This window comes from Ananas comosus, unplaced genomic scaffold, assembly GCF_001540865.1.
Source record: "Ananas comosus cultivar F153 unplaced genomic scaffold, ASM154086v1, whole genome shotgun sequence".
Lineage (NCBI taxonomy): Eukaryota > Viridiplantae > Streptophyta > Magnoliopsida > Poales > Bromeliaceae > Ananas > Ananas comosus.
The window spans coordinates 6,902-31,574 of NW_017890853.1; the positions used below are offsets into that span (position 1 = coordinate 6,902).

General features: G+C 36.2%; 2 protein-coding genes across 5 annotated transcripts; one reads left to right on the forward strand and one right to left on the reverse strand.

Moving 5' to 3' along the window:
• Window positions 1-545: 545 nt before the first annotated feature.
• On the reverse strand, window positions 546-8,828 carry LOC109704332 (nucleolin-like). 4 transcript variants are annotated; one of them, XM_020225082.1, is made up of 10 exons: window positions 8,711-8,798; window positions 8,474-8,523; window positions 5,755-6,205; window positions 5,552-5,668; window positions 4,636-4,776; window positions 4,259-4,432; window positions 3,022-3,226; window positions 2,459-2,619; window positions 1,786-1,871; window positions 546-883 (listed from the first exon to the last, which is right to left on the reverse strand). In XM_020225082.1, the coding sequence occupies exons 3-10, from the start codon at window positions 6,172-6,174 to the stop codon at window positions 733-735; spliced, it is 1,455 nt and encodes a 484-aa protein (XP_020080671.1). In that variant the 5' UTR covers window positions 6,175-6,205; window positions 8,474-8,523; window positions 8,711-8,798; the 3' UTR covers window positions 546-732. The 4 variants fall into 4 exon arrangements, with proteins under 4 accessions (XP_020080671.1, XP_020080672.1, XP_020080669.1 ...); XM_020225083.1 differs by having other exon boundaries at window positions 8,474-8,520; window positions 8,711-8,773; XM_020225080.1 differs by lacking the exon at window positions 8,474-8,523 and having other exon boundaries at window positions 8,711-8,828.
• Window positions 8,829-14,180: 5,352 nt separating this feature from the next.
• Window positions 14,181-22,863, forward strand: LOC109704333 (V-type proton ATPase subunit C-like). The gene is made up of 11 exons (XM_020225084.1): window positions 14,181-14,485; window positions 14,599-14,667; window positions 14,745-14,872; window positions 14,947-15,046; window positions 19,183-19,250; window positions 19,401-19,542; window positions 19,786-19,902; window positions 20,105-20,230; window positions 21,354-21,437; window positions 21,526-21,605; window positions 22,382-22,863. The coding sequence occupies exons 1-11, from the start codon at window positions 14,372-14,374 to the stop codon at window positions 22,476-22,478; spliced, it is 1,125 nt and encodes a 374-aa protein (XP_020080673.1). The 5' UTR covers window positions 14,181-14,371; the 3' UTR covers window positions 22,479-22,863.
• Window positions 22,864-24,673: the final 1,810 nt, after the last annotated feature.

The window sequence follows — 24,673 nt, forward strand, 5'->3', positions numbered from 1 at the left end:
TTGATTAATATTAGGGACTTTCCCACCTACATTCATGCATTTAATATTAAAAAAAAAAAAAGAAGCTAAAGTATAGAAAATCTTCTTGCACTTTAGCCTCGATCTCAATTACCCCTCCATATTAAAAATTGCATCAACTATTTCTACACTTTGTCATCATCTCACAGAGATCCAAAATTCTAAACAATTAGACTAAATATTCATTAAAACAAGTTGACATATCACATTGTTCGGCATCTCAATAAATATCCAATTTGCAACTCCAAAAATATATAAAAAATTTTAAATAAAGAAATCTCCTATTTTATGGATACTATCAAAATTGATAATTTATTGAGCAATTTATTAAATTTTTACAAGTCTACTGCATTACTTACAGATAATTTTTATCTGCAAATTTATTTTTACAAAATTTTATAGCTGAACCAAATAGCTAAATCCGTTTGAGATAATGGCAAAATGTAAGAAAATAGTCGATGCAATATTTTATGGAAGGGTAATTGAGACAAGCACTAAAAGTGCAAGAGGCTTTTTATAATTTAGCCTAAAGAAAAAGGGGGCAATTTTAATGCTTAGTAGTTATCATTATCATTATTATACACATGAAGTTGCAAACCTTAATCCCAAAAACTTCCAATTGCTAACACTGTTTAACACCTGGAGGTTGTAACAAAGCTCATAAAAGCTAATAATAATGCGCATTAAATGGCGAAACAGGTTTCTAGAGCGACATCAATAAGGACGGTACCTGCGACCGCGATTACCATCACCACTACCACCACCGCCACTGCCACTGCCACCTCCTTTTCGGCCCCCGCTGGAGCTGCCACCTCGATTGCTGCTGCCTTGATGCGCGGGTCCCATTGGAGCCCCAGGTTGTTGCCTGCCACAAATTATTGGGCCATTGTTTGCATCACAGCACGATAATTGAAGTAGAAATGTGTTCTATAGACAACCAAAATGAAATGAATGATTAATATAGATGAAGCGGGAGACTCCGGTGGAAAAAAAAAACAAACAAACAAACAAAAAAAAATGCACCTCGATCCTTAAAAGCGTGCTTTCATGATATTCAGGTAGTACCTACATACGTTGTTTGCGCGCTCGTCTATACTTTCTTCACTTTTCACAGGCTCTGGGATCAGATATTTTCTCTCTCTAAATTTTCCAAAACTTTTCTTGTTCTATTTAGTAGTGTATTTTAATATTTTGCGTTGCGCATTGCATGCCAACTTAAGCTTATCTATAAACATGTTCGGCGGGCCGTAATGCCACCAAGGGCAAACAACGATGTGCTCATCAATCACAATTTGTACTCAGTACTCATAAACTGCTAGGTTTGAATCAAAGCTGGCATTCTATATCAGGAGGCGAACAAAAGTATTTGACAGATCTATCTTCTTTTTGTCATGCGAATGAACAAAGTGCAACAATATTAACTATGACAGACTAATATAGTGATAAGTGCTCCCTTGATAGTACCTCCGTAGGTTATTTTGATACATAAACAAATTAATATGATATCATCTTGAATATCCTCACACAAAATTGTTCAGGGATAGCATAAGGATCATTAATGCTTAGAAACAGCTAGAGAGATTGTTCTGTTTATTTCGGCGATGAGACCACATCTTTATTACTTTCCGGGCAACAGAGTGAACCCACAAACATGCTATTGATCCACTCTAGCAAATTCATGTATATATACGCCAATAAAGTATGGATTTTTTCACCTCCATTTATATGGCATATAAAATGAAATAAAGTTAATTTTGCAGCACTTACAATACATAGCCAACGCGCCCGTCGGGTAATACCATTGGCACCATTGCCATGCCAGCAGGGTTCGGCCCCCTTCCATAAAACATGGGCTGAAATAATCAAGGCAAGAATAGAAAACAAGTATGGTGAGAAATTTCTGTTTACATGTCAGGAGGGGAAAAAAAAAAAAAAATTTGGGTAGTGTTTGGTCGAAAATTTCCATTCCAAGATAAAGATAAGTATCTCCAATGGGAACTCTAGTTCACAATGCCAGTATCCCCAATTTTTTTGGATGGGAATAATGGGAACAAACATTAAATATAGGCTGCCCATGGTGATAGTGCAATCCCACCGACCGATGGAATTGGTATTCACAGTAATAAGGCAGCCCACTGGGAATACCTGGTGTGCTCTATTCCAGGTAGGTATTCAAAGAATAATACAAGAGCTGGGGAAACAGTGCCTATTATATCCTCCAAAATTCTGCCTTAAGGTTATGTTTTTGATGTTTTCCAGTAGGCCCCATAATCAGCCCCACCGGAAAATAACCTACTACTAGTACCTGAGAAGGCTGAGGGATCAAAACCCTATAAATATGCACATGCAGGGTTCGATCCTCTGCCCGCGAGAAACAGCACGGATAAGAACCACTGCACTAGGCAGTGGTTCTACCTTAGCGGTAAAAATTAGACCATACCTGCATGGGAGCTGGAGCAAGCGCACCATAAGCACCTCCCATTAAGCCATAACCAATAGGGAGCGGATAATTGGGCAAGAGAGGACCTTTTTGAGCACTAGGTGCTGTTTCAACTTTCTTATCTGATGGAGGTTTCGCCAGAGAACAATCAAGAACATCACCTATTTACAAATGGATCTGAGATTAGAACTGATAGAAAAACAGAAAACAAACTAGTAGACCTGAGCAAACACCAGAATGATGGGTCAGGTTCTAGCTGGGTCAGGATTTAGGGTCAAGTAAGAATTGCCCAACCTGAGATCTAGCTAGTATTTTGGGGCTGAACCCAGTCCAAAAAGACCAGGTCTGCCATGACAATTGAAAAATAAATAAAGACCTAAATCTGACCCAAATTTTCTTAGGCCTAATTCGTTTAGGCACGTCCAGGCCCAATGAACCAAAGTTGGACCCAACAGGACCAGCCAAAAAAAAAAAAAAAGAGGCCGGGCAGGTTGGGTTGCTTCTTATGTCTACAACCATATAAGGCATGCAAAATTATAAGTACTAGAAATACTAAAACTCACCATCAAGTTCATACTTCTCAGTGTTCTTAAGCGCCTTCATGGCCATCGACCGCTCTTTAAAATGCACAAAAGCATACCTCTTCTCATGACCGGGCTTTGGAGGCGGCAGCACCACCTTAGTAATCTCTCCATGGCGTTCAAAAAGCTTTATCAACTGATCTTGGGTTACATTCTTAGGCAAATTCTTTACATAAACTGCCTTCACCTTAAAGTTGGTCACAAGAAAAGGAATTTACAAGATGCTTAATTGAGATAGACTTATGCAATCAAATGAAGGTAAAAATAAATGGACAGTCCCTCAGCTATAGGTCATTTGAAATAGACCCGCCAATATTTTGATTCCCTCTTAAACTTCATTTCGATTTAAGTAATTCAGTCTGTTGAATTGGGGGGAATTCCATTAAGGGCTTGCTTGGTTCAAGGGTGGGATTGAAATGGATAATGGAATGGGAATGAATTGGAATGGTAATTGGATTGGTTCACTCCCCCAAGACGTTTGGTTCATTTGTGGATTGGAAATTGGAATGAGTTATTCACATTCCATTGTTTGATTCGTATAAACTAAAAAATTATAGGATACCATAATACTAATTTTACTCTCAAATATAATTTTATATTATTTAAAATTTATGAAAAATATAATACTATTCTCTAATAATTTTTCCAAAAAAATATCAAATTTATTTTTAAAAACTTTTATTGATGTGGGTTAGGGATAGGGTTTTGAGAGAGGATAGGTGTTTTTTTTTTTTTTTTGATGAGAGAGGGGTGGAGAGATCGTATATATACAAGATAGGAGAGTGAGATGGTTGCATCGGCCTTGGGAACTTAGTGGGCTTCGGGAATGAAATCTCAATCCGGGCTAGGAGACCGGAATCAAGTTGAAGGCTTATGGGCCATTCCCATTCCAGTCCGAAATAAGAATCCCAAACCGATTCCTGTATAACCAAACAAAATTAACCGGATTTGATCAAACCAATTCCCATTCCATATCCAAAATGGATGAACCAAACAAGCCCTAAGAGTTAACAGCTTCATTAGTTATTAGTTGTTAACTTTAATGAAAGACATAGTTCAGTCAACAGAATCCACTAAATAGAACAGAATAACTGGAATTAAAACAAACCAAAGTCGAACGGTGCCGATTAACAACAAAGGCTGGAGGATCCATTTTAAAATGACCTATAGTTTAGAAAACATTTTTCCCTAAATGAAGATAATGCTATTAAAATAAAACCTGAGAGCTTGAAGAAGAATCCCCACTCCTAGGGTCAGCCCAGCTCACTGTGGGGGCATTAGAATCTAGCTTGAATTTGGGCATGGACATCTTCTTTCGTGAATATTCAGCACATCCATGGTTGTAATACTCGATAAATGCAAAGCCACGATTACGGCTAGAATTTTGTGGATCCTACAACAGCACACAAGAAATATCAGGTGAGAACATGATGCATTTCATGCCCCACAATAAATCAAAGGATAGCATCCATGTGATATTAACAAAATTCACTGATTCTTTAAGTGACAAAGTTACCATTAGATATGTATAATACATCATTACTTATTACAAGTGTATATTGAAAAAATAAAAAAGAAAAAGAAAAGAAGCCTTACCTTCATCAAGTCAACATTAATAACTCCAGGACCAACTTCACTAACAACCTTCTTCAAATCATCCTTCGTCCAGTTTCTAGGAACATTTCCAATGAATAGACGATGCTTTGCTTGCGATGTGGAGCACTTTATCTTCTTCCCCTGACAAAATTTTCCACACCCAGAATAGTATATAGCATTAGAAGTCGCAGTAGAAGAATAAATTTAAGATATGGACCTAAAAGGACAATACCTAATTGTAAAGATTCAAAGACAAGCTCTTCTTGCAATTTCATCAAACAAAGAGCTAAAATGATGAAAATGCACAGGCTAAAATGCAAAAGTTTTTCACTGTAAATAATTAGAACGAAAATTTGAATCATCGATATTTCTAAAAACTTCTTAATTACGCACATTGGTTCATGATTTTCGATAGTACTGTCATACAATGTAAAATAAAATTTTAAAAACAAAAAAAAAAACACAACCATTGACGATCTCCCTAGCAGATGGAGAGACAAATGTTTGGATTTCTGAGATTATCCTCTAACAGGAGTTGTTGAATATCAAAAACTTAATTACACGGAATTCCCTTTTTTGGAACGAGCTTAAGGAGTGGCATTATTGGCAGAGAAGACATCACTAATTTCAACATGATTACATGAATCAATTTTGTAATGTTTACTGAGATTAAAAGGGCCAGATCATAGATTCACATTAAGGGATAACTTCCAAATATGACAATTTGCATCTTAAGGAACAAGCAGTTCAAGATACTAACATTCAAAAGAAAGGTGGTATTATTGATTGAAAACAATAGCACTAGGGTGCATTAAGGCAAGACTAGCCATTGAACTAGTTCAAACCCCTAATTATTTCCATATTCTATAAATCATACTAATTAGCACCATAAAAGAGGAGAGGGTGAAGGATTTACTTTAAATTCAGCATTTCTCAAATCTCTAATAGCCTTTGCAGCTAATTCTTTCGTTCTGAAAGTAACAAAGGCGTAACCTTTGTTTTCTGATGAATCCTTGCCTTTCATCATCCTAACCTGCGTTCATTAAAAACACTATATCAAGATTAACACAAACTGAAGAAACAGCTTATGACTGGGAAAAAAAAAAACCAACAGCTCACCTCAAAGACCTCGCCAACAGACTCACAGAAATTTTTCAAATCTTCTTCTAAAGCATCGTGAGGAATATTGCCAACATAAACTTCAGAACCATGAGGAGGAAGAGCAAGGAGTTCAGCATGCGTTTTGCTTTCATCCTCATCAGTTTGATCATCATCCTTTGATTCACGCGGGCCATTCGTTCCAGGTCCACTAGCAGTTTCTTCCTCATCGGGGTCCTCCTCCTCTTCCTCCTCTTCAACGACCTCCTCTTCCTCCTCCTCTATTTCCTCTACTTCTTCTTCAACTTCTTCATACTCAACCTCTTCTTCTTCCATTGTCTCTTCATGTTCTTCAACTTCAGGCTCCGGCTCAGGCTCAGGCTCAGGCTCAGCAGGCTTTACTGGTTCAGCTGGCTTTGCACTTGCTTTCCTCCTCGGCATTTAGTGTATCTAAAATAAGCTTGCAGGGCAACTGTGGGCAAAGCACAGGAGCCAGAAGCAAATCGAGAGGGAGGATAGAAATAGAGAGAGGAGGAGATAAATAGAAAGGCCAGGAGTTGCAAAGTAAGAATCTGAGCTCAAGCCAAGCCATGGTATGGCAAAGGAGTTTCAATGTGAAAAAGTTTGTCCTTTGATGCCAAATATAGCGGTAATAGAAACAAACAAGAGAACGTATTTCGAATGACGAACAAGGAGGATGCTCAACAGATGCAAAAGAAATGAAAAGATTTAGAAACTTGCCCACATACAACTGCTGGTTTAATTGCATAATTCAATATATTCCTAATCATTGAATCAAAGAAAGAAAAAGGACTAACTGAAGGAACAATTGTCAATGTAAGACGCAAGCAATTGGCATGGAAACAAACAAAGCCAGGAGTAAACACTGCAACCATAGTATCTGTTGTTCTGCAGGATAGAACAATTGGTTCACCTCCATCTAAAGTATGTGAAATTGCTAGGCAAAAAAAAAAAAAAAGCAAAAAAGAAACAAAACCTCTACATACGACAATATTTCAAAAAACTAATTAGCCATTAAAGAGAATAATAGCAGCACAGTACTAAGAATCCAATCCACAGAGAATATCATTTCATCAAACATAATTACGTAAATACATATACAAAAATAAATAAAATTTTACCAAAATTAATGATGCCACAACAACACCTCGCCATAAAATTTAGGCTAAAATGCAAAAAACCTCCCCTGAAATATTGTGTAGTTGCATAGTTCCCCTATCTATAACCCAAAAAGAAAAGAAAAACTAAAAGATCTAATGAAAAATATCTCTATGAGGCTACAGCATTAAGAGAAGGGTAAAATCGCAAACTTGCTCTTTTGTCGAATCCTCCTACTCAACCACCACCTTCTAGTCCTCCCTATTCTCTCCACCTCCTACAACTCATCCCCCTTATTCTCTTCTTCCATCAGTCCTCCTTTACAGCCACCACTTCCTCCTCGACGCATCTCATTCTTCACCTCCTCTATCATCTCATCCTCTCCTTCTACTCCACCTCCTAGTACTCTCCATAGTCTAGGATTCAGCAAAGTTCGGACAAGGAAAGGACTATGGGAAGAAAATTAATCTACGGATGAATAAATAAGTCTATGACTGAATCAATGAACTGTAATATTAGTAAATCAAGATAGCTAGATGGAGAAGGAAAAATCCTTGATTGGAAAGAGTGCCAAAGAAAATTATATTCGTTATCTTAAACTAAAGTCAGTGAGGGAAACTGGTGAGAAACAATTAATAACAAAGAATCACCTCTTATTTGTCAGTATTCTATGACTTATAAATGTTATAGGTTAAACTGAAAACTTCTAAAAGACCAGTACAAGACTAACTGCACTAGAAAGAGCCATACTCAAAACAAATTAACAGTCCATAAAGTGCAAGCTTCAATAAAACCAAATGAGATGATTTTGAGATGAAAAAGAAAAACTACATAGCCCTCCTAACAATAATAGGATCACACCAAACAACTCAGAATCAGCTATCAATTTGTTGTGAATCAACTCACAGGAGAAGCATGCCTCATAAAACTACGTCCAATATGAGTAAAAACTGACTCTGGTTAGAGAGAGCATCAAATGAACAGGACTAGAAGTAGAGAATCAGCCAAAAATCTACTGCATAGTAACTCACATAAAAAACATCCTTGTGAAGATACAACCAATAAAGAAAATGAGTGGGTCCTAGGAAAACTAAAAGATCTCATTCCAAACAGTTCTGAGAACATGTAATCTGTCTCACTTCCTCCCATAATTGCTTACATATACTAAAACCTTGTAGTAAACACTAAACAGCGGAAACTCCATTATCAAACCAATAGTTCGCTTAATAATTGTAATCAATGACTAAAAGTTGATGAAACACCCTCTTTATCGACATATAGTCCACCAACTTTCTACAAAAACATAAGCTTAAGACAACACAAGCAAACAATAGTTTCACCAATTACGCTTTTCAAAAACAGTAAAACCTGCACTACATAGGAAACCAATAGTGATGTCAAATATCAGCTGCTAACTCTTCTAGAAATAACAAAGATCAGCAAAAAGCAAACACTCCAAGCATTCAGGTTAGCTACAGAATTAACACCACAGATCTGGAGCAGAAAAATTAACGATCAAACAAATCCAGCTTAGCAGATCCATCAACTACTAAAAGGATAGCATCACATCAACAAATTCGAATCACAGCACGAAAAATCTCGTATAAACCCTAATTAACACCTTTTTGGGCCATCAAACATCCCCAATCTCAGCTCCCTCGGTCTCAACTGCTGTAACAACAATCGCAAGACGCCGGTGACCATAAAATCGAATAAAATCTTCCTAAATTGCTCACAAAGCTTCGATCTTTCGAAGGGATCAACGTTTACAACAAAGAATGGAGATCATTATGGCGAAGAGATGAGATCTCAAATCAATGTAGTGAGGAGGAGAGGGGATCTGAGGGGGAATACTCACCACGAGAGGAGGGATTCGGCGGGAATCGAGAGGATGAGAGCGAAATCGAAGCAAAAAAAGAACAAAAGGAACCCTAGAGAGCGAACACAGAGGTTGGGATGGGGTTCGAGTCAATTAAGAATGCCAGAATTACGAAAATACCCTCTTCGGCGTAGGAGGTTCTGGGAGGAGTTATTGCCTAGACCGGGTCCACAGCAGCAGCCAATCAGAGCACTTCACATCGGAAAGTCTATGAGAATAGCCAAAAATGTCGTTTAATAGACCAGTTGTGCCACGTCGACTACGAGCCAAACGGGCCAATAAGTTGTATAGGGTCAAATTTATGGAGTGCTTTCATTTATTTTGAATACTAGTGCTGGATCCGCGCTTCACAGCGGCCGATAAATTAAAATATATAATTATTAAAATTTTAAAATTAAAAAATTATAATTAAATAAAAAAATTATAAAATAGTGTTACGTAGTAATGTACATTACAAAAAATATTTTTTTTATTAATATTTTCTTAATTTTAGAATAGTATATTATTCTAACAATTTTATTTAAAAATTAATCAAATTTAATAGTTGTAAAAACTGTTCTATAAATACTTTTTTAACTAAAAAGTTAAAATTGGAAAACTTATGTCAAATTGTCGAAAAGGTGAAGATGTCTTTAACTTGTTCAAATTGATTGAAAAAAAAAAAAAAATTATTACATGCACATGATATATATTAGCAATCTATACACCACAACTTATATTAGATGATAAATATTTTGATATCAAAACTTAATTAAATATATATTATCTATAAAGTTAATAATTTAAAGGGTAAACTTCAAATACCCCCTTGTGGTTTCACTTTTTCTTACTTTAGTATCTTGTGATTTAAAGTGTATCAAGTTAGTACCCTGTGGTTTTGCACTTTTTCACTTTAGTATCATGTGATTTAAAGTATATCAAGTTAGTACCTTGTGGTTTCGCACTTTATCACTTTAGTACCATGTGGTTTCGCACTTTGTCACTTTAGTATCATGTGGTTTAAAAACCACAGGGTACTAACTTGATACAAAAATAAAACCACAGGGTACTAACTTGATACAAAAATAAAACCACAGAGTACTAACTTGATACACTTTAAACCACAGGGTACTAAAGTGATAAAGTGAGAAACCACAGGGTACTAACTAGATACACTTTAAACCATAGAGTACTAAAATGAAAAAGTGCGAAACCAGAGGGAGAGTTTTTAAAGTTTTCCCTAATTTAAATTCTATTTAATGAATAAGATTTTAAAATAAAAAACAAAAAAAAAATAAGAGTCGAAGAATTAAAAAAATACAAATAAAAAAATTGAAGATGAAACAAGAGCTATTACAGTAAAAATATAAGAAGTATTTAAAAAAAAAAACTATAAGAAGAAGTATATTTATAGCAGCGGTAAGATTTAAATATTAAAATATCATATGTTTCACAATTCGAGCCAAAAAATTATAACTAATTAACATTTAACACTTAAAATATTGTGTCCCTTATAGTTTGAACAGAAAATAGTAATCCAAAAGAGTTCTAGAAGTAAAGTTTCACGCATTTTATAGTTTGAGGACCAAAAGCACAATTTACTTTTTTATACCCAAACGCTAATTTTTTACCCGATAACAGTAGTTCTCGGTTACCTATAATAACCGGTTACAACTATCCCCACCAACACCTCCATTTTTTATATAAAACAATCTAATATTTTTCTTATTCCATATTATCTATCCAAACGCTATTTTTTAATCTCCGGAAACAACCCAATTTTCATCCAAACGCTATTTTTTTTATCCCCATATTTATACCTATTCCTGTAATAACTAGTTCTTACTTATATCCCAACCAAACGAAAAAATTAGCCAATTTATAAATAGAGAGTGGGTTGAACATTGGAATCCTCAACCTTCGGATTCCAATGTCCGGAGAAAGTGGAAACGTGAGTTTCCACCTAATTAATCCACCTTATTAATTAAAAATAATAATAATAAATACTAATAAATAAGAATAAAAGAATTAATAAATCAAAGATAAAATAATAATAATAATTAGAAAATTTTGGATTTTGTCACCAACAAATGGCCTTTAAATGAAGGGGATTTATGATATACACTTATCTTTTGGGGTGTATCAATAATATTTTTTTTCCTTTTTTAATAAAATGCTATCTATACGGCTATACATTTCATTAAAGAGTATACATTTTATGCTCTCAGATTCTAAGTTTCCCCAAACTCTTTGAAATTTTTAATTAAAAAAATGATAATATTATGATAAATCCTAGCCACACAAAGCATATGGTGGAAGATTTAAGCTCCAATGCCTTTTTTTTTTTTTTGCTGAATTTTAATTTAGTCTTTGTAGTTTAGCATATTTTTATTTTGCTATCCTATAATTTAAAAAATAATACTTAACTATCTAATGATTTTATCTTTATTTTTTATTAAAAAATCTATTATCAAATAGAATAGCAAAGTGAACTTTTTTTTTAATATCCACAGGATGATAAAGAGCAATGTTTTAAACTACAGGATGACAAAATAAAAATTAATTAGATTGTGACATTTAAGTGTAACTTTTTAAAGTAAAAATGAGTTAACCCACGAATGGGTCAAATTAACGTTTACCATTTTTTTAAGGTGTTTTCAATTTATTTGCCACAGTCCAGAATATAATTTTTTAACATTCAATTCTATATATTTTTAATAAGCATGTAAATAATGAATAGCAGGTGCATAGGCTATGAGCAGGATTATAAAAAATTATTGGTTAAAATATAAAAAAAGCTATGTTAATATCCATCGTTTTCACATTTTCAGCAAAATTTATTTTTTTTAAAAAATAAAACATTTAGCGTCCCTCCTTTCTCTGAAAAAAAAAAAAGATTGTAGCACTTAACTTTTATTATAATAATTCCGTTTCTATTTCACGTATGAATTATATGGTACAACCAAAAAACTTGTTAAAATACTTATTATATTCCAAAAAATGGTGAGAATGTATAAGAATTTTATATTTTCCCTCAAATTAGATAAATTCCCGACTATATACTAATTAACTTTTTTCCATCATATATTCCAAAGGGTTTAATGATATATTAGTAATTAGCCGATTGTTTTTTTTAGAAAAGTAATTACCCGATTGTAGTGCGTAAATTATGTATAGAATAGTGACGAAATTATAATATTGTTGGGAGCCGAACGTCCTGATCCTTGACTTGGTCAAAAATCTTCCTCAGGAAGCGCGTCGGGATGCGGAACGGCTACGATTAATGACCTGTTGAAGTTTGCGCCCTTCGACCGGATCAAGCAAATTCGCTGATGAGGGATCGAATCACCGAGTTCAAAGACCTTTACTATAAACTCAGTTCGGCTGAAAGAGCCGAATGTACAGAATGCACAAGATTTTAGGTCGACTGATGAGCCGAATAGATGGAATACACAGTGACCGGTCGACTGAAAGAGCCGAATGCCTTAATATAAAAAATGAAGTTAGGAACTCATACAAAACAGAGTGTGCCTAAAGGGCATACAGACTCTGAAAATTTAGATTACAACAGAGTGTGCCCGTGGGGCATACAGACTCTATAAATCTAACTTAAAAATTACTCCTAGAAAAGCAATAAATGCGAGTAAAAAAGATTACATGTAGACTACTCCTAGAAAACAATAAATATAGAAAATGACAATATTGAAAATACGGTGGTATTCTCGTTCAGGAAAAAAAAATCCAATTTACAGGTTTCAAAGTTACTATTTATAATATCTTATCAGCCTATATTATTAGTTGGTTATAGTAGCGGGGGAAATGGTATAGCCATGATCATAAAAGTTACGCCCTACTTCTCAACCGTTCCCGCCTAAACGCTTTTGATCTTCAGGCGTCTTATTGCCGACTCCTGGTGTACCACGTGCCATTATTTTTTTAGCTCATACGTGGATTAGGTCGGCGTGTTAATTTTTTGGTATCAACAAATATTATTGAGTTAAGTACTATAATTTTAAATTTAAAGGGGCAAGTAGAGATTTTTAAAAGACAAAAGGTAAAATAGAAAAATAGTTATTGCTTTTCACCCCACATGAATAAAATTATGATTTTTTTTTATTTGTTTCTCATAAGAAATGTGATTGAATTTTTTTTACGATACCCACTAAGTACATTATTTTTTTTTACTTAAGACATTTTTTTAAAAAAAATTAATGATATAAGAACTTAATGGACTTGTGAATCTTTAAAAAATTGAGGTAAAAAATAAACTGGACTTTTGTCATGCTATAGCGGCTGTTATAGTCAATACTTCCTATGGTTTTAATCTTTTATTTTGGCCAACTTGTATAAAAAATCTATAAGTTTTGAGCTTTTGAAAAACTAAGCCGTCATTTTTGATTTTTAGATTCGGTCCGGATTTTCAGCAAACTGACCAAAACCCTTATATCTTTTTATCGCGTTCTTTTTTTTTCTCGCCGAAGAAGGCGACGGAGGCGGAGGCGAAAGCGGAGGTGGAGGCAGAAACGACCCCTTACCTCTACCCCTCACACCCTCGCCCGCGCAACCCCCGCCCACCCTCGCCCTCCTTGTCTCGGACCCCGCCGACCCTTTTTTTTTTTTTTTTTTTCCCCCGACCCCCCTCTACCGCCTCTGCTGCTCTTCGCGGTGATAGCGAGTACGGTAACATGTCTTCTTCCTCCCCTTCACTTTCCACCTTAACTGGAGCGGATTTTCTACCTACCAAACAAACCCGCTATCCCTACTGCCGCCACCGGCGACGAAGAGGAAGTGCTTCTCGGGGCCGAGAAACACGCCGACGAGTGAGAGGGACAAAAATAGTTACACAGGAGCATCTCGATTAGCAATTAATTTTATTTTAAAAAAAATTAAAAGGTTAAAAACTAGAGAATAATAAAGAAAATTAGAAAAGAATGAAGAAGAAGATGAAGTTACACTGTTAAGATTAAATCATATTATTTTAAAAGAACGTTGCACTATTATGGGCGTAAATTGCACTCTTTGAAATATAAATTGCACTCTTTAAAATAAAAGTTATATTCTTTAAACGAAAGTTGCACTCGTTGAGAGATATTTACAATGTTTTTTCTCTTATTATACTTTTTGAGATATAAACTGCACATTTAAAATAAAAGTTACACTCTTTATAAGATATTTATATTATTTTTTTCTTAAATATTATGCTATGTAACGTTTAATTTAAAATATTATTATTATTATTATTATTTTGAAAGAAAGAGAGTTGTTGCATGCTTTATTTTTTAAAAAATAAAATAAACTAAAAATATATACCGCGTACGGTAGGCAGCTCGTGTTGAGAAAAAGAAGTGGGTACATCAATCATACATACATGTTGCTAAAGCGGTGCACGGATGACGTGGTGCACCAGGTGCAGCCAAACACCCCAAGAAGTCGTCATTCCCCTTACCCTCATCCTCGGCTCCTCCTATCCTCTTCCGTATACAGCAACAGCACTCGTACTCGTTTCCGTCCCCCGACGCTCTCCTTCCCCAAAACTCACGAAGGGGGCGACGAAGAACCCGAACCCCCACCACCATCAACTCCTCCTCCTCCTCCTCTTCCTCCTCGAGATCGATCGCGGTGTAACAAGCGCAGATCCCTCCTCCTCCCCTTGGTCCTCCCATGGCGACGCGGTACTGGATCGTCTCTCTCCCCGTCCAATCCTCGGCTCCCGCGCTCTGGGATCGCCTCCGCGAATCCATCTCCAAGAACGCCTTCGACACCACTCTCTACCGCGTACCCTTTTACCCTCTCCGATTCCATGATTCGAGCTCCTCGGGTAGCTCTGATCGGATCTAGGGTTTGGTTTCTTCCTCTTCCTCACGTCGTTTTCGATCTCTTTCTTGCAGTTCAATACGCCCGATCTGCGAGTTGGAACGCTTGATTCGCTGCTCGCTCTCAGTGATGACCTCGTCAAGGTGCGATTATACCCCATTTTCGATGTCTAGTTTGGTTTTTTTTGGTTTGGTTTGGTGTTGATTGGTTGGGATCGCAGTCGAATGCGTTTATAGAAGGGATCTCGCATAAAATTCGGCGCCAGATCGAGGAGCTGGAGAGGTCTTCTGGCGGGGAAGGGGGCGCGCTCACGGTGGATGGGGTTCCTGTGGAAACCTACATCACGAGGTAAGTTAATACTAAGTTTCCTCTCGTGGATAATGGGGAAATAGTTTGATTTGAGTGGCCGTTTTTGACTGCAGATTTGTTTGGGACGAAGGCAAGTATCCACCGATGTCACCTCTGAGGGATATTGTAAACAGCATTCATACCCAAGTAGCCAAAATTGAGGATGATATGAAGGTCAATCGAAATTTCTCTTTGAAGCACTCCAAGTAATCATATTCATTTTATAGCATTGACTGCTGAATAAATAGAGCAAAAATTGGGTTATTAATTGATGATTTATAATGCATTGTTCATTGTTTATACCTATAGGTTTAGTATTTTAAATGGCTTATACCCTATGCTCTAGGTTATCGAATGTTGAATCTAGAGTTGTTGAGATTTGATGGTGTTTGATGATCATCTTTCTAGTTCTACAATCACACAAATATATACAAACTTAACCTTGCTTACTTTTCTAAGATAGATTCTAGTGCCAGTAGAGACCATAACTTTAGCTGAAATGCTGTAGTAGTGTATTTATTGTCCAATGGTTATCATGACACCGGCATTGACATCCTATAATCTTCTATTGAGACCTATAAATATCTCAAAATGCTGTTTGAGATGATAGGCTTCTGTGTGTTTGCCGCCCAGAAATGATAGCCATAAGTGAAAAGGATATCACCTTTCTTTAAAACGATCCTCTTTGGAGGAAAGCTGATGATGATAAAGTTTTGCTGCTATAGCCGTCAGCATTCTTGTGTTTGGTGGCATATGCGATCAAACATATCCATGACTGAACATGTCACGCCCGGTCCCCAGCCGAAGCCTGCCCAGTGTGTGCCCAGACCTGCCATATGCTAAGAACTTATAAGATGTCTACAACAAACATGACGAAAAAGCACAAGATAATAACATAATCTAACATTATATCAGAGCATGGAACATAAACTACTCTCTAATGACAAGTATAGAAAAGTAAATAACTAAACAACGATAATAATCCTCAAAATACATACACCAAGGAACCACATAAGTAAAAGCTAAATACAAAATGGTGGTCTCTATACAACAAGGACAAAACACCTCTCCAACAAAAACAAAAAGAGAGATGACCACCTAGCAAAATCTCCAAGCTAAGTCTAGCTAGACGCGACCCCGTTGCCGCGGTCCCTAGCCTCTTCTGCATTGGATGGCTCTGTAAACAAAAATACAACAAAATGGGAATGAGAACTATTAGTCAATAGTTTCCAGTGGGTAAGCCGCCGATATCAGCGAATTACACCACTAGGTCACTGAGGCATAAGTAGTAAAAGCATAAATAGATAGATAACATGATTAATAAGCAATTATTAAATCACTAAGCTACTATGCCTCCGATTAACATGATATTTAACATGTAATAAAGCTACTCTATCATGAATGAGCATGTACGACTAGTATGCACTATCTAGTAGTGATGATCACATTACATATTTAAATGTCATTGTTCAATTCAACTAGGACCTACACAAGTGTAGTCTGGTTTGCGCCGTGCCTAATGGTCCTGTGGTAGTCAACATTCTCCCTTTAGAAATAAGTCTCGCCCATGGCAATCCACTTCGGCGCCCAATCCCGCACAGGCGAGCATGTGTCGCGTAGGCTAACTCCGGAGTGCAGGCTTGTAGGGAGCGATCCTCACAAGCTTGTGCGAATGAGCACGTTGGCAAGCAAGCATGATCAACGATATAAAGTCCTCGGTTATCATGTCTAAAATATGGTACTAGCACTAGCAACCCAAAGGTCGGATGCTATGTCACTTTGTAGAGGTTTAGTCATATAACTAAGTCAAGTATCGCTACATGAAGTTCATGCTATCTATGTCATGTATAAGTCATTGGTCTACAAGCATGTTAAACCTTTTATTTCACTAATCATAACATGAGTTCTAACATGGCATGAAGGATATCATTTCACTTACAAGTTCAATATACAACTCTCTCTCTACTATATAGAGGATGTAAAACTTGACATGTAACATGTACATCTTAGACATTCAAAAATTCATTTAGACTACATCTATCATGAATATGCATGATTTTCAATTTTAGAACACAAGGAATGACATAGGAGGAGTTCACCCATTTCGGTAAGGTCAAATCCATCGGATACTCCTCGAACTCCTTTGTTTGCGCGAACGAAGTTGTCCACAAACCTCCTAGCACCCTAACAAAAATTCTAAGGGGGTTAGAAGCTTCTAACAAGCTCCCCACGAAATTCCTCAAAAATCATGCCAAAAAATAGGTAGAAAATACCTCAAATGGGAAAAAACTCTTCCAAAACTCTAATGGAGGTTGGGAGGCTTCAATTCCAACCTAAAAGGAAGTTTTGGAACCATCAATTAAGCCCCAAAGGCTCTACCAAGAGAAAACCCAAAACGAAATCCCAGTTTTCCATAACTAGGTCTAACTCCAAAAATCCTCCCAAAAACACAACCCAAGGGAGTAATCAAACTATTAACTTTCTATAGAGCTCCAAACCAAGCTAAGATGGAGCTAGGGTTGGAGATAATTCTTCAACAAAGCTCTATTCTTCAACTTCAAGACTTCTCCAAGGTCCAAGAACAACTATCTATGAAAAAGGAGAAGAAAGAGGAGATCAAACCACTAAAATCACAAACCAAGGAGAAGAAGGCTAGAGAGAGGAAAAGAGGGGACTTACCAAGCTCTCTTTCTAGTTCTAAGCACAAAGAACCCTACATGGGGGTGTTGGGGGTTATATAGCAATGTAACAATCCCCAAAATGACGCTCAAAAGCACCCAAATAGCAAACTGCACAAAACACAGTTTATTGCACTACGTACTGGTACTCGAATTGGAGTACTGGTATTCGGCACCCAGACCCGCAAAACCCGAGCCTCGGTCAATCGGGTTGGTTACGATGTACCGGTACTAGCTCGATGCAGTACCGGTACCCGGCCTAGTACTGGTACTCGACGACTCCGTACCGGTACTCAGCACCCCACAGCTCAAAACCCGAGAGCAGCCTTCTCGATCACGCGTTGGGGTTCCGGTACCCCACTCAGGTACCGGTACTCAGTACCTCAAAACTTGCAGTTTGCAGATTTTGGTGCTAAGGACTCCCTCTCGCGTTCACGAAACACAAGTAATAGGTCGGTACACAGTCAATGACCCCCAAACACACCAAGAACAGATCAAAATACTATTTTGACACTGGAACCTTGCAATTTGCTAAAGTTCAGTGTATTACAGAACATGACCAGTTACACAGGTTGTACTTCTATACTATCAGCAAGGGCTTTGGTTTAGCGGGGAATCCCGACCATAGTAACATGAATGAGGCAAGTATGCAGCAACTTAAGTGGGGCTTGGAGAAGGGATGGGAGACGACATTTAAGGCCCATTTCATATCTAACTTGTTCCATACTTCCTAGAACCTGCCTTGAGTCACATTGAATTACTATATTTTTAAATAAATGTAATAAAATTTAAGAACATATTTTGCATGTTGAAAATAATATACAATTTATAATTTTGTAGGTATGGATGTAATCAATATAAGATTGGAAGATTTAGATGGGAAGCTTTAGATTTCTCTATGTTGCACATACATGAAACCAAATATGAACACAATATTATACAAATATGGCAATACGCCAATATGACTAGTTTAAAAAATCTTATGATATGATAGGTGGGGGATATGGGACTAAAATTATTTTTAATAAATACTTATGAACTGTTTATATATGACAATGTATGTTAAAATACTTCACATGCTTAGATGACATAAAGCAATAAACTCAAGAACTTGTGCAAAGATATAAATATATTTGAGATTTTTTCATCACGAAATAAAGCTACTTAAACCATCATTATCTTGAGTTTCATCAACCATTAATCCATAATGTGTGTCATCCAAATGCCTGGATGAGATAACTTATATCACAAATTTTGGATCTGTAACACATGAGATAACTTGTGCGTCCTTCAAGTATCCCTCATGTATCAGGTATTTTCTAAAATGTTAAAATATTGGATACTTCTATGACTTATTAATATTTGTGCATGTGTCAGGCGCTTCGGTATCGAAAACTTATAGGATAGGGGCACAACAGCTAGAATGAAGTGTCAGTGCTTCAAAGAATGTTCTTCTATTACAGTTTGGACTTTGGAGTTGAATATTCTAGGTTGTTTGCCATCATACAGCCCTAAGAGCGAAAAAAATTTTCTTCCCTTTCTCTCTTTGCATAATAAGCTGGCGTCAGATATTTCCTAATTTAATCAGCATATTAGAAGCCATTCATTGCTGTCCTCTTCTGTACATTGCAGGTTCGAGCAGCAGAATATAATAATGTGCGAAGTCAGCTCAATGCAATAAATAGAAAGCAAACTGGAAGGTATGACCTAGTGGTTGGCTTTTGCAGTACCTCCTACACAAGGGTTTACAATTATGATATATAAATATAAAATCTCTCGAATGTTTTGTTTCTTATTTTAGTTTTGTCTTAATCTTCTGATGTCTAAAACTGCCTTTATACCTGTAACAGCTTAGCAGTTCGTGACCTTTCTGACTTGGTAAAGCCAGAAGATATCATTACAACAGAACATCTAGTGACTCTTCTTGCTGTAGTACCCAAATATTCTCAGAAGGACTGGTTAACAAGCTATGAAACGTTGGCTACCTATGTGGTAAAGATTTATGATGATTATGATGGTGTAATTGATGCAAATTTGATGCCATTATTATCACAATTGATTTCGTAGTTTTGCTATTTATACTCAGTCAGTCAGTTCTTTATAAATGTTCTTCATTCATGTTTTAAAAGTACCAATTATCAACATATAAATGGCAAAAACTGACTTATATGCATAGCACATACTTTGCTTTGCTTTTAGGTTTTATTTTGCTAATTTTTAAATTTTACAATGTAGGTACCTAGGTCAACAAAAAAGCTACATGAAGACAATGAATATGCTCTCTACACAGTAACACTCTTTGCTAGAGTTGCTGACAATTTTAAGATCAGTGCACGTGAAAAAGGATTTCAGGTGAGTTTATTTCCTATCTATTCATTTCTTAAGCATGTTTTGAGTCGCATATAATTGAGATTTCTGTTGGCACTCGTTTAAAGCTGAAGTACATTTATGGATCTTATGCTGTCTCAAGCTTTCTGCTTGCATGATTTTCTTCTTGCTTAGCCTTAGTGGTTATTTCACTAATGAATTCTTCCTCTTGTTTCTTTTGGCTTAGATTCGTGACTTTGAATATAGCCCAGAAACACATGACAATCAGAAAACTGAACTGGAGAAACTAATGCATGATCAGGAAAATATGAGGGCCTCTCTTCTTCAGTGGTGCTATGCTAGTTATGGCGAGGTATAGGACTATTATTACAACCTATGTGAATATCTAACTTTGTTGGATGTTAAACTAATTGCTCTCAAAGAGGACCAATCTCCAGTTTTATTTGGTTGAACTGCTATCATGATTTGCTCATGAGGCGTTCTTCACATTATTGTTGCTCTGTGCTATCTGTTATATCATAAGAATATAGTTTTGGTTGCACAATCGGAGACCGTAATTTTATATCTATCCACTATGTACTTCTAAGACAATCGGATCTCTTAGAGCTGTCCACAATCTTGGGGGCAGTAGACAGTTTCCTGTTGCTTTGACCAATGTCCTTTTTTGGCTTATATCACTAATTTTGGCACTTTCAACAATAGTCTGGCAAACCAGTGTAGAGCTGCTTTTCAAAACCATCTAACATTGGTTTTAATTAATTGTGTAAGCTATCCTCGAAAGTAGCCGGTACAGTAGATCTGAGCAAAATTTGCCCAGCCCACACAACCTGGCCTCCCTGGCCTGCATTTTGTTCATTAACCCAACTTGACTAGGTTCCGCCTAGTCATTTGGACCGGACCAGGCTTGATAGTTCCAGAGTGGGCTTGGTCCAAGCTAGCATATCTTAACCTAGTCCGAGCCCTGGCTCGTGTTGGACTTTGCTTAGCTCCGTACTACAGCTTAGCTCTGTAGTACAGGTTTCCTTGTTCTGTCATTTCATGTAGTATTTCTATCTTAAACTTTTATGTCAGATCCACTTATTTTTGCAGCATGATGTCACATAATCAATGTATGTTTCAATGTATAGACCATGCTGTCTTTTCTGTCCTAGTAATTTTTCTGTTTATCAACAAGTACATAGCGATCGAACAACAAATAGATGCATAATAAGCTTCTATCTAGGGTGATCATCGCAGGCTATATCTTAGATACTTACGGGGAAAAAAAGGAAAAAAAAAAGAAGTAAGAAACCGACATTATGTGAAGGCCAGTTTAAGCATGTATATATATCTGCCTATTTGAACATATTAATTAAAAAATTGAAGTTCGAGAAGTTATCCATCAGTTCAAACTTCTACAATTATCTATATATTATCCTCATTCATTTTTTTGTAGGTTTCTAGCGATCAATTAATTTTTAATTTTGCTTACACAGGTTTTCAGTTCCTGGATGCACTTCTGTGCCGTACGAGTCTTTGCAGAGAGTATTCTCCGATACGGTTTGCCTCCGTCATTCCTGGTATCAACACTTCTTCCCTGCCTTTCTATTATGGCCGCTCATATCACACAATGACATGATGTTTCTATCAATCCAAAATTACTTTCAGTCTGCTGTGTTAGCACCAACTACTAAAAGCGAGAAGAAAGTGCGGGCTATCTTGGAACAGCTTTGTGGCAACGTCCATAGGTATTTGAAATGTTGTCTATACTTTTCTCCTTCTATATTGCAAATTTTATCTTTTGTTAACTGCGCTATGAACTACACCATCATTGATGTGTAATTTATCATCTGTTAGCCTTGTTCTAGGGGGCACTTCACCTGAAAATTGCCAACTTGGCCTGGTTTCTAGGAAGAGCTTATTATCTGCATGAGATGGTTTTTAGCATACATGCCCCTACAGATATGCGAAATTGCACAACTACCCCTGTAAAATTTGTATTTTCATTTGTGCCCTTGAACATGCATGCCACTTGTATGCAAAAGCACGGGGTGTCTATGCTAAGAAGTTTTGCATAGATAACCTTCATAGGGCATTTGGGGAAATAGACGATGTTTTCAAGGGTACACACGGGTAAGCTTGGAAATTCCGACTTTCAGGGGTATTTGCCTGATTTCACACATTGCAGCAGTCCATATGCAAAATCTCGAATCTAGAACTTTTAGCTAGAGTGGGGACCCTAAATTTCAGAAAGTCCAACATGAATCCGCTGCTTTGGGCTTCACCGAGAAGCTGCGTTGAGAATTTAATGAAAAAGCTGGTAGGTCTCGTAGAAGAAATCTATATAAACATCAATTAATGCGTAAAACTATCCAAGTCAAAAAAAAAACCCTGGAAGCGCACAGCCTGCCACAGCCGGAGGACCAACTAATGCATCTAGGCATGGTCTTAAGACTTATTTCTTGCTGCTTATAGGTAATGTGATGCTAACTAAAACTTCTACTCTTTATATTTCTTTTTTTAGCATTTACTGGAAATCCGAAGACGACGTAGGCATTGCCGGTATGGGCGGCGAAGCCGAGGCTTATCCCTATGTATCCTTCACTATCAGTCTTGTTTAATATCAAATTAACTTCCCAAGCTGTTTTCTGCTTGACCAGGGCTTTTTCAAAAGTAATTATCATTAATTTTCATCCCCCAATATACCATCCGAGAGATTCTCGATGTATATTATCCTTTGTGACATGTTCGATTCTTTCGTTGCTCGCGTTTTACGTATCCCGAATTTTGTTCTTTGGGTTGTAGCCGATGATCATCAATAAAATGTAACAACAGTGCGAAGTAAAACATTGTGATTATATCCATGGAGGGTGATGCCATGTAAGTAATAATCTGAACTCATCAATCAGAATATTATTATCTCACCCATCAGAAGCACTTATTGATCTGTTTTTGCACTTCCATAAAAAGATCTTTTTTATGCTGCGCTCCTCTTTGGGTTTGCAATATTTTTGTGTATATTGTCGTATTTATTATAGAATGAATTGCTATGTGCTATATTGCGAGGTTATTATTGGGTATTATAACTGCACTTTTTTGCGCCCATTTCTCGCGGGCGATTTCTCATTGGTTGTGTAGGTGTCTAGTTCCAGTTGAATCAGTTTCAAAATTGTTTTCGGAACGGGACGGTGTTTTTCTGAGTGTGAGCACCTAAAATTCTTTTTAGGGGCAATTGTTTATATACTCCTGAAAAGTTTTCGATTTTTTTATTTATCCCTCTTACAAGGCTAATATTGAAAATACTCTTCTTATTTTTCAAGTCTTTAATATACCCTGTAGTTAAGTTCCGTCAGTGAGCTGCCGTTATCTCTGAAAAATTATCATTTTATTTATTCTAATATATTTTTGTACCGTAACTAACTTTTCTTATATATTCTTCATATAGCAAATATTTTTTTAATTTGTCCTTCAAATATCAATTAATTAATAAAGCACGTTGGGAGCGAGCAGATGAACAGATGAGATTGCTCACAGCTAAATCAACCTTGGTGGCTGGAGGTATAGTTAGTTAATTCGGATTCAGCAAAAATTCGGTACAGATATAATTCGTCTTTTAATTTTTAAATTAGTTGAAAAATACGACTAAAAAACGAATTCGGCAATTATTTAGATACGTGATTTATACGGATATTATACGTTCACCGATTAAAATTTTAGGATAAAAAATTCAGCTATATAATAAATATATAATAATTAACTATACGTATATATATTATTATTATATTTCTTATATAAATTAAATATATTGTTAAAATCTATATAATAATATATAAAATATTTAAGAGTTATATATTTAAAATATCAATAAATAATTTAAAGTTATAAAAAAATTATATAATAGATATTTCTATTAATATAAATAAATTACTATATAATATATATTTATAATATAAAATTATATATACTTATAATGTGACGGAGCGAGGTCCACGATGGACCTTCTCTCTCACCCGGTCCACGAGGCCAAACTGGCCTTCAGTGGACCCGCACACGTGCTCTTCCGCGCGACAAACCCGCGCCACTTCTTGCTCACCGGCTAGGGCGTGAAACGAGCGATGCTCGACCGATCTTATGATCATGCTCAAATTCGGCTTGAAATTAATTTCGAGCCTAAATCTAGGCTCAAGCTCGGCTTGAAATTAATTCGAGCCGAGCTCGAGCGAGCCTAATTTCGAGTCGAGCCGAGCTCGAGCTCTAAACGAGCCGATTGAAATTCTCGACATTATATAATCAATAGTTTAATTTTTATAGAATATTACCTACAATTTGATGCAACATGTCCAATAGTTAAAAATACAAAATAATTGCAAGAAATGTGAGCTAGGGTGACTGCCTGACTGGGTGAGAGTCTGTGAGAGAGAGAGAGAGAGAGAGAGAGAGAGAGAGGGAGGAAAAATATTAGGAATTTGGGAATTTGAATGTTATCATGTTTTAGGGTTATGTGTAACAGTGAAAGTCTGAAAGAGAGAATGTGTTATGTAAATTTAGAATTGGGCTCAATTGCACGGTTGTACTTGTTGGGTTTATTTTATCGGCCAACAATAATGGCCTAAATTAAATTAAAGCCTATATATGATTAAAATACATTATATATTTATAATCATTATATTATATATATACATATATATAATATACATATATATGCGGTATATATATATATAATGGGCCGTCCGGCTTATACTTCACACACTATATAATATATATTATATATATATATTATATATATATATACAATTTCTTCACTAGAAAAGGAGCA

What these genes read in the sequence shown, in the direction of transcription:
- LOC109704333 (XM_020225084.1), top strand. Translation starts at nt 14,372, where the DNA reads ATGGCGACGCGGTACTGGATCGTCTCTCTCCCCGTCCAATCCTCGGCT. An exon ending in AATAGAAAGCAAACTGGAAG is followed by an intron (nt 19,251 to 19,400) that starts GTATGACCTAGT and finishes TACCTGTAACAG; the next exon opens with CTTAGCAGTTCGTGACCTTT. An exon ending in CTTTGTGGCAACGTCCATAG is followed by an intron (nt 21,606 to 22,381) that starts GTATTTGAAATG and finishes TTCTTTTTTTAG; the next exon opens with CATTTACTGGAAATCCGAAG.
- LOC109704332 (XM_020225080.1), bottom strand. Translation starts at nt 6,174, where the DNA reads ATGCCGAGGAGGAAAGCAAGTGCAAAGCCAGCTGAACCAGTAAAGCCT. An exon ending in TTAATGTTGACTTGATGAAG is followed by an intron (nt 4,433 to 4,635) that starts GTAAGGCTTCTT and finishes GTGCTGTTGTAG; the next exon opens with GATCCACAAAATTCTAGCCG. An exon ending in ATTCTTCTTCAAGCTCTCAG is followed by an intron (nt 3,227 to 4,258) that starts GTTTTATTTTAA and finishes ACCAACTTTAAG; the next exon opens with GTGAAGGCAGTTTATGTAAA.